Source organism: Panthera leo, chromosome E3 (genome assembly GCF_018350215.1).
Source record: "Panthera leo isolate Ple1 chromosome E3, P.leo_Ple1_pat1.1, whole genome shotgun sequence".
Classification (NCBI taxonomy): domain Eukaryota; kingdom Metazoa; phylum Chordata; class Mammalia; order Carnivora; family Felidae; genus Panthera; species Panthera leo.
In genome coordinates, this window is record NC_056694.1 from 3,397,157 (window position 1) to 3,407,443 (window position 10,287).

A 10,287-nucleotide genomic window follows, 5' to 3' on the forward strand; every position below is an offset into this window, starting at 1 on the left:
CCTGATTGAGATATAATTCACATACCACACAATTCACTCATTTGGAACGTTGGTTATTTAGGAGTGTCTTTTTAATTTTCTCATATTTGTGACTTTCCCAAATAACCTTCTGTTATTGATTTTTTTTTTAATTTTATTCCATTGTGGTCTGGGAACATGCTTTGTATATTTTCAATCCTTTTAAATTTATTGAGTCTTGTTTCGTGGTCTGTGCCAGAACAATGTTCCATATCCACTTGAAAAAAGAAAGTGTTATTCTGCAGTTGTGTGGAATGGTCTGGATGTGTCTGTTAGGGCTGGCTGATTTACAGTGTTGTGGCAGTCACCTGGATTCCTGATCTTCTGCCGTCCATTCATGTACTCAAGTCTCCAACTACTATTGTTGAACTCTCGATTTCTCGCTCCAATTCAGCCAGTTTAATTTCGTGTGTTTCAGGGGCTCTGTTTTAGATGTATGTTTATAATAGTTCCGTCTTGTAGATGGATTGGCCCCTTCATCAGAATAGCATGGCCCTTTTTGTCCCTAGTAACAATTTTGCCTTCATGATTATTTTGTCTGATACTAGTCAGCCACCCCAGGTCTCTTTTGGTCATTGTATGTTATTTCCATAGTATGTTATTTCCACTCTTGTACTTTCAACCTATTTGTATCTTTGAATCTAGAATGTATCTCTTAAAGGTAGCATAGAACTGGAGTGGTTTTTCTTTCGGCCAATCTCTGCCTTTTGAATAGATTGTTTAATCCATTCACATTTAATATAATGACCGCTAAGGTAGACTTTACATCTGCTGTTTTGATATTTGTCTTTTATATGTCTCATGTCTTTATTCCTCTTTCTTTCCTGCTTACTTTCTTCTTTTTTAAGTGAAAGTTTTCCAGTGTACCACTTTAATTCTCTTGTTTTTGCTTTTACTCTATTTTTTCAGTTATTTTTGTTAGTGATTGCTCTAGTATCAACATTTACTTAAGATTTATGCTAAATCTCAGTGATGTATAAAAACTTTATTCCTATATAGCTCTCTGGCCTCCTCCCTTTCTGTGCTGTCATTTATTATTATACATGATGTTTGTAAATCCATAATGTTACGAACTCAAGGATGCATTTTTATAGTTACTACTTTACAGAACTCTACATCTTTTAAGGAAGTCGAGATGAGAAAGGAGAGCAAATATATATCTGGAGTTTACCATTTTACCCTTCTTGTATACTATTTGTTCATTTCTTCCAGCAGATTCAAGTTACCATTGGGCGTCATTTCTTCACTCAGCTGCTTCCTTTGTTCTGTTTGTTAAATATGTCACATTTCTGAGGCATCTGTGTGGCTCAGTCAGTTAAGCGCCTGACTTCGGCTCAGGTCGTGATCTCGCCGTTCATGAGTTCAAGTCCCAGGTCGGGCTCTGTCCTGACAACTCGGAGCCTGGAGACTGTGTACGATTCCCTATCTTCCTCTCTCTCTCTGCCCGTCCCCCACTCACACTCTGTCTCAAAAATAAATAAACATTAAAAAAAATTTAATAAAAAAATATGTCACATTTCTGTACATCATAGGCCCAACAATACAATTATATACATATCATTGTATGCAATTGCTTTTTAATTTAGGTAAGAGAAGATGCTATCTTTCGTAATTACCCATGTGTGATCATCTTGGTCATTGCCTTTTCTTTTACATTTCTGCTTATGTCACCTGCTTTCAACCTGACAGTCTTCCTGTAGTATCTCTTGTAAGGCAGGTTGGATAGTGATGAATTTTCCTGCCTCTGCTTACCTAGGGATGCCTTTATTTCACCTTCATTTTTGAAAGCAGTTCTGCTGAATAGAAGATCCTTGGTTAGCAGTTTTTATTCAACACTTTGAATACACTTCCCCATTGCCTTCTGTCCCCCATCTTTTTCTTTTCTGATCAGAAGCCAACTCTTACCATTATTTGAGTTCCCTTGTCCATGATTTGAAGAATTTCTTTGTATTTTTGACGGTGAGGTGTCTGGGTGTGGACTTACTTGGTGTTTATGGAGATTTTCTGCGTGTAAATGAATGCTTCTGAGCAAATCTGGGAAGTCGTAAGCCATTTCTTCCCCTGTGTTTTCTTCTTCTGTCTTTCTGCTCTCGTCCTGGTGCTCTCATGACCATCTCGTGTGTGGGTGTGCTCAGCATTGTCCTGCATATATCAGGTGCTCTTTTCTTTCATTATTGTTCTTCTTCTTCATGTGTGTTCATGCTTTTTCTTCTGTTTTCCAGATTGCATAATCTCTGTTGATACGTCCCCGTGGCCTGACTCTTTGTTCTGCCAGACCCAGCGTACCGTCGGGCGCCTCCAATGAATTGTTTATTTTGGCCATTGTATTTTTCAATGCCAAAACTTCTTATTTGGTTCTTTTAAAATAATTTCTCTATTGATATGTTCTACTTGGCACAGTATTATCATCTTCCATTCTTTAAACTTAGCTTCCTTTAGTTCTGTGACTAGATTGTAATAGCTGCTTTCAAAATCTTTGTTTGCCAACACTCAAGTCTCCTCAGACACTGCCTGCTTTTTGCTGCAGGTGTGGAACACACTGTCCTGTTTTTCTGAAACTGGTTTATTTTTGTTAATGTATTGTGCCAACTGTGAATACTGATATCCTCTACCCCGAGGATCATTCTCGTTGTTTGCGTGTTTAGTGGGCTGGCTGGACTAGTTCCGTGGAAGACTGTCTCCCCCAGGGGTGGATTCTCTTATGCCACGCTCCTGAGAAGTGCAGTCTTAGGAACACATTCAGGACCCCTGAATACCAGGGATGACGATGGTCCCAGCCAGGCTCTCTTTGTCTCTTTTTCTCACCCCCTATTAAGATTCTGGATGGTCTGTTGGTATTGGTATCACACCCAGCTCTTAACCTTTACCACTTGCTAGCTCGATTATTTTTCACGATGCCCTGGGCTATATATTACGCTATAGCTTTGCTCCAGTTAAGGGGCAGCCCTCCTGCAGTAGCAGGATGTTATCAATCTGAATTTTGCTCTGACCCCAAGGAGGCTCTCCTTAGCTGTCTCTGTCCGTGGTTCTCTCTGTTAAACTTCTGGCTGGTTTATTGCTTCACTTGTTACAATCACAGAACTACCAGCTTCCTCTTAATTTCTTATGCGGAAGGATTCCACTGTTTTCGGCAGTGCCCTCAGGCCTGCTTTGTTCCAAACAAAGCCATTCCCTTTAGGAGAGTCGGGATCTCTCTGTTCTAATGGACTGCCTCTCCCCACTGTGCAGGACTTCTGTGTCACAGCACCAAAGCTGGGGGTGGGGACAGTGGCCCTCTTCGCCCATAGGGACACACCTGCCGTGCAGGTAGGGCACTGGGTGGAGACGACAGTCCCCGATCTTCTGGGCTTGCCCCTCTGGTATAAAACTTCTTCCCTACAAGCTAGCTGAGGCAGGGGCCGTTGGGGCTCAGTTTTCCCAACCTGCCACAAGTGGCATAGACCGTCCGGCCTAGGGGTAAAGACAGGGTGAGGGAAGGGAACCCGGTTCTCTCGACCATACCTGCCGAGCTGCTGTCACAAGGAGCTGGGGGTCAGAGGCGGGGGGTGATGCAGGTCACGGCTCGAGTGCCTCAGACTCTTGCTGTTCTTGGTGGAGTAAATTTTCCTCCATTTGCTCTCTGTCCCGGCCACGATTCCCAGCGACTTTAGAGGCCTGTTTATAAAATAACTGTCTCCAGTTAAATCATTGTCTCTCTTGGAAGGCAATCTGCTGGCTCCTCACCGGCCATTCTGGAAGCACCTTTTGCCTTTGTAGTGGATGGTTCTGATATTCAGAGGGGAGAAGCATGGGCCAAGGTTCCTAAAGATGGTGATGATTTCTGGCCTGGCCCCTTAACCCCAAGTTCGCAGGAATAGAGGCAAATTACCGAACTGCAGACAGAGCCCTCAGAGAGATGAGCAAGGGTCCCAGAGAGAAGAGACCCAGGGTGGGGCAGCAGAACATACGCTTAGCACCTGTTTCAAAGAGGACCACCTAATAAGTGACTTGCACTTGCGTTTAGATTTCAGTTTTTGTTTTTAAGTTTATTTATTTTTGACAGAGACAGAGAGAGAATGAGCTGGGGAGGGACAGAGAGAGGGAGACACAGAATCCAAAGCAAGTTCCGGGCTCTGAGCTGTCAGCGCAGAGCCCGACGCGGGGCTTGAACCCATGAACCGTGAGATCGTGACCTGAGCGGAAGTCGGATGCTTAACCGACTGAGCCCCCCAGGAGCCCCGTGCATTCAGATTTCAGATACTGATCCTCCCTACCAGAGGCAGCGTCTGGGTTTAAAAACATTGTACACTGAGATGTCAGGAGTGGAAAGTAAGACACGTTCTTGGCCCTGGACTTAGTCAACGGTTTGATGCAATGTGGCTCAGGAGTGAGGAGGGTAATGCCCTTCCTCCCGGCCCCCTCTCCTCTCCAGAGCCCGGGGAAGTAAGGAGACAGAAACCCTATGCGATCTTTGCTGGAAGAGGTCTTCTGCGAAGCTAATATTTCACCACAAAAACAGCGATGCCGTCCTTTTCTCCCCAGGATGTTTTTAACCATTTTCAGAAACAGTGCTTGAAGTGGAAATTCTGTGAATGGGATCATGGGAGCACAAGAACCTGATGAGAGCCACTGTGACTTAGGCCGTCAGTGTCTCATGGCATGAGCCGTGGCCCTTTGTCTTTCTCTGGTTAGGGATGAGAGGCTTTGTCTTTCACGCAGGACTGCTGTTCAAGTCGCATTATAAAAATTGTTTTCAAGACCCCAAGAAACAGTTCTCAAAATCTCTCCCGCTCCAACCTAGACCAACCCCCCCGTACCTAATTAATTCCCTAATATTATTTGACTCTTTCATCTTGAAAATATAACACCAAGAGTGCTGAGATTATCTTTCTTAGCTTCTTGCCAGGCATCTGTGCACCTTTAGAAACTGCCACCACATCCAATCACCTGCTGTCCTTCTGTGGTTTCCGGGGAAACCAACACACATCGCTACTTCGGATCACACAGGAAACTTAAAAAAAAAAAATAGGAGACCCTGCAGCATTGCCTTTTCGTCAGTAATTGTAACTCACTAAGATACATCCCCATTAAAAAATAATAATGTCATATAAACAATAAACAGAGCAGGCAGCAGGGGGGAGGATGACATTTAAGTCACTGCTCTCTGGTGGAGGTAATGGGGACGGCTGAGCAGGCTCCAAGAAGCCTGGCCTGTGTGTCATGTGACCGTCCGCTCTTGGGCACCTGCCTTTCCTGTCTCTCTGCAGGATGGTCTTAACCTCTCCCAGCAGCTCTTGGCTGGGTTTGTGGGCCCTGCCCGCTCAGGGCTCGTAGCCACCTAAAGGGCGGGGCTCTTCCTGTGCAGCACAAAGAGTCCCAGAGAGGATTCTGATTGGCTCAGGTTAAGTCACATGTATACCCACTAGCCAATCACTGTTTAAGGCGGGGAGGAGCCATTCAGCCCATGTGACAAGGAAAGGCAGAGAAGGCTCACTTCCTGAGGTTCCTTCGGGAAGGTCCAAGCCCAGACCTGGGACATCACTGTGAGCCAGACAGCCCCCCCGGGCCTCTTCTTAGCACCCGCATGTCACCGAGCCCTCTCTACATGCTATAGGACCTTTAGGTCCGTGGCTGGGAAAATACAGAATGATGTAACAGCTGAACACATGTCCAGTGAAACCGTGTGAGCACGCCGGGGTGGGACACGGGAGGCATTCATACCTGAGCAAGGTTGGACGTGCCCATAGAAAGGCTGCCTCCTGCAAGAACTCGGGAGTGCCTTCTAGACCAGACTGCCACCCCTCCCCCTCCCACCCAGTGCCACTTGGCCACTGGGAGCCCGGCTTCTCGACGCCCCAAACAGCTGCAGGAGGAGGGGCGGACAGGGGTGGCAAGAAGAGGGAGAGGTGCCCGAAGGGTCACCACCTGGGTGCCCGACAGGTCTGCCAAAGTGGAACCGCCAGCACGGGTGACTTCTGCGTGTGGTGATGTCCCCCAACGCGGAGACCTGACGGAAGACCGAGCACATAAAGTGTCCTTCTAACCTTTCATACGGCTGTGCTCAAAGGTGTCCCAAAGTGTTACTAGAAAGGCTTTCTTCATTTCTGCCCTCCTTTGGCTGTGATACGGCGCTAGGTCTGGCCCCGCCCTGTCCCTGGCCAGTGTCAGACACAAAGCAAGGAGACTGAACCTAGTGCCCTTGCTCACGTTTTTCCTCACGCACAGCCGGGGGAGGGGGGACGGGGCGGCCCGAGCACCGCAGGGTACAGGGTGAAGAGGGAGAAAACCTTGAATCTTACATTCACTCGTCAGATGACCACGACCTCTGACCCCGGTGCGTGAAGCCTCAATCCTGAGTGTTCTGTGACTTTGTCGAGAGGACGACACCCCCGACATAGCTCAGAACGAGCTCTTTTCTCCTAAGTCAGGAATTTGGAACCAAGATATGGTGTCTGCAGAAGGGACAGACCCAACTCAGGGACCGATAACGGATCCCGCCAGCTTCCTTCAGGTGACCCTTGTTGTCGTTCCTGCCTGTCTCGGTTTACACAGAGCTTTGCCTCAGGAGCCCCTCGAGGCGTCTGGAAAACAGACGAAGGATGAACCTTAGCCGCCAGAAGTACACGTGCCGTGTCTCTTCACCTGCAGCCCTCCAGGCCAGATATGTTTAAGAATTCGGCGTTTCTCAGGGGTGGGATATATACATCGTGTGTTACGTAGCATCCCCTGCAGGGCACGTTACGTTACGAGCACGTTAGCATTTCTGCAGCAGAATCTGCGAGTATCCACACTAAATAGTTGCACGTCAGTTCAGCTCAGGCTCATAGCTGCCAAAGTAGCTCCACGTAGGTCAGGCTTTGCCACCAGGTGAGCTAGAAAAACCGCTTTTGATTTTCAGAGCACGGAGGGTTTTGGAATCATGAGCGGGGGTTTGTGAGTCGGGTCAGCAGACACGAAGGAGACCCCGGAGCAGAGAACCGGTTCCGCACCAGCAGGGGCCCCAGGGCTGCAAGGCTCCCCTGCGGCTGCCACCTCGCCTGGGATGCTGGGCAACTGGCCCGTCTCTCTGAGCTTCTTTCTTCATCCATAAAATAGGAACAAAAGGCACCATGCGGTTTCAGGGACTCTGCAGGGGTTAATCTGTATGTAGTCGCGTCTACTAAGAAGAAGCTGCTCTTAGGTCTGTGGTCTGTTGTCACCCTCACCACTCAGTGATGGAGGAACTAATGTTCCCTGCATCTTGGGCTGTGTCGCGAGAGGACAGTCATCAGACCTGCATTTATGTGAGCTCTGACTCCGTACAAAGCAGAGGAACCACAGAGGTGTTTAGCTGCCGACAGCTGATTGTGCCATAACGCACAGGTCCCAAGAAGTCCCAAATCTGTGACTTACCATTACTTTCCTGTAAATGTTCCAGTGAGAGCCCGATTTTCGAGTCGGTGTCTGGAAACTCCTGGGAGTCCGGCTCCCCCCATGTCCACAAGGGGCTTCTGCACAGCCTAGGTGCCACCTGCTCTCACCGGCTGACAGGACACAGTCCCCAGATGGAGCGTGACGTGGGCCGTTCGCTCCCCATCAGATGAGGGACAGTGACAGAGCACCAAGGGACCCTCTGCCTTCCCTCAGTCTCAACACAGCCGACACATCGAATGAGTCCTGCCCTCACTCCAGCCTGGCCACTGATGGGAATCCTCCCAGAGCTTCTGAGAAACACACAATCCCCAGCCCTAGCCCAGGCCCGCTCCGTCAGGAAGCATACCCAGTAATCTGTGCTCTCCCCAAACTTCCCTGCTGATTCTGAGACAGCATTTGGAGGTGTCCCACACCTTCATACCAGCCGGGCCTCCTGAGACCCTCCTGGAGAGAGAAAAAAGGGCGGGTGTGGCCATGTCAGGGACGGAGCCCAGGCAGGGCACCTTGGAATGGAGAGGCTTTATCCAACCGCAGGCTCCCGCCCTGGCCTTGAACTTGAAAGACTAGATGGCTGCATGTCTGTAGACCCATATTTGGCGTTTTCAAGGCGTCAGTGGCCTCTGCGAGGTCCCCGGTGGTGCAGGGAGGAACCCGCTGTGTTTTCAAAAGCGGGGGGTGGGGGGCGTGTCTCGTGTGGGGCCCAGCAGCCGACCCAGCCAGCCTGTGGGCAGGCGGCAGGGCCCCCCGGGGTACTCGAAGTTCCTCTGGGGCAGGAAGGTGGGAGCCTCCACCCTCTTGGGAAAATGGTCTTCACTGTCTCTGTTAATGGCACCTCAGTGACTTCACGTCAGTCCCCAAACCACAAAACAGGGTTTTGTTTTAAGAACGTGAACATAGAAACTATGTGGACTAAATGTTCTCAGTGGAAACTGCTGATTTATTTTCTTATAAAGACGGGAAGAAAACCCCCTCAGCCTGGCCTTCACCCATCAACGAGGCTGGCTCTTGTGTGTGGCCGGAGGGGTCAGGTCTCAGGGCCTGGGGAGGGAGGAGTCGACGGCCGCTGTAGACATCGTGGCTCCCTAGGGCCCCTGTCCTCGGTAGCCTCCCCACAGAGATCTGCACGGATGTGACATCACACGGACATTTGTATCCCACAGAGGTCACCCTGTCCTCACCTCCATGTGTGCTCAGGGCCGGCTCCCTTCGGTCTAGTGCAGCCTACACCGTAGTCCTGGGCAAGCCGAGGACCCTGGACCATTCTTACCCCCACCCCCTCGCAGGAGCTCTGCCTTGGGAGGGCACAGAGCACCCCCTTGAGGCTGTGTAGACCTCTTCTGGGTCAGAGGATGAAGTGTAGACCTGTCCTGGGGCAGAAGTGCAGTGCACACCCCTCCTGGGACGGGCTCACACACACTGAGGGGCCAGGCGCAGACTCGGGCAGCTGGGACAGCACGTGGTCCCTGTTGCAGGGCAGTGGAGGTGCTGAGCTCGGGTGGGGGAGGGGGGCGTACCTCGGATGGAGTGTGGGGTGGCCTGGGGGGCGGGAGAAGGGAAGAGGGTGGGACACCGTGGACACAAACCAGCTCACTTTGGGTGCCTATCGCTGGTGTGGCCGCCTGGCCACCCCTTGCTTCCAGCTCAGCCCCCCTGCCCGTGGCCACCCTCCCCCTGTGGCTGCCCTTCTCCCGTGGCCACGGGTCCCCACCAAGGCCGCCCCCTGCCCTCGCCCACGGCCACCCCGTCCCCTCCCCATGCCCACCGTCCTCTGTGGCTGACCTCCCCCTCCCCCATGACCACTCATGCCCTCCCCCACGCCCACCCCCTCCCCGGCACCTGCTGCCGCCCAAGGCCCGCTCACGCCTGGCTGTCTCCCCAGGGCACCGACTCCGAATCTGAGGACACGCCCCCCCAGCACTCCTTCGTCAACCACTACATGAGCGACCCCACCTACTACAACTCGTGGAAGCGGCGAGCCCCGGGCGGGCGCGCCCCGCACAGGTACGAGGCGGTGGCGGGCGGCGAGGCGGGGCCGCACCTGCACACGGTGGTCACCACACAAAGCGCCGTGTTCGCGCCCGCGGGCCCCGGCGCCCGGACTCCGCTCACCGGCTTCTCCTCCTTCGTGTGACGGCCGCGGCGGGGCCTCCGCACACCTTCCAGCCTCCTTTTGTTAAGACAATCAACTCCAGTAACTGAGCTCAAGCTTTTGTTCAAACAAGAATTCTGATAAGTGATGATTTTACCTACTTGTGAACACTAGATTTCGATTAGAAAGGTTTTTTTAACGGCTTTTTGTAACATCGCTGCAGGAAGCGGGTTTCTTTGTTTTCTTTTCTTTTTACGAGAAGGTGTATTTCAGTGGTGCGGTGGCGAGGGGACCCCAGACCCCCCCCAGTCCTGGGTGTCTCCATCCCACGCCAAGTAGGGAGGCTGCGGGGGGAGGGGGGCGGGAGGAGCGGGGGTCAAGTGAGATGTCCGCCCACGTCCAGGCCGCTCCTTCCTCTTCTCTACCTCCTGTGCCTCCGGAGAACCAGCCTGCTCCCGCCCGCTCCTGGCCTCTGCGGAGCGAAGCGTGTGCCCTGGGCTGAGCGCTTCTCGGCCCGACCCCATCCATCTCTGAAATATTCTCACTCCGCAGTTTGTAGGCAAGGAATTGGCTTTCAGGTTCCTGGCGAGGGGGCAAGAGATTCCGAGGGGGGGTCCTCTGACCGGCTGACGGCTCAGCGGTCACACCTTGCATCGTTCCAGTGGTGAAATCCCCTGGGCTTTTCTCTTCCTTTCTTTGCCTGAAGCCAACGGCGCAGAGCAGGGACCCACCCCCAGGGCTGCGAGTGGGCGCGGGCCCTCCCTTCTCGAGCGTATCCTTCCCGTGAG

The 10,287-nt window shown here is 51.5% G+C and overlaps 1 protein-coding gene across 2 annotated transcripts in view; it reads left to right on the plus strand.

Annotated features, from left to right (window-relative positions):
- SDK1 (sidekick cell adhesion molecule 1) overlaps positions 1-9,713 on the plus strand; it is a 531,480-nt gene extending 521,767 nt beyond the window's left edge. For both annotated transcript variants that reach the window (XM_042922245.1, XM_042922246.1), the window contains one exon: positions 9,290-9,713. In XM_042922245.1, the coding sequence (XP_042778179.1) occupies positions 9,290-9,541 (252 nt within the window). In that variant the 3' untranslated portion in view covers positions 9,542-9,713. The remainder of the gene's footprint in view (positions 1-9,289) is intronic.
- Positions 9,714-10,287: the final 574 nt, after the last annotated feature.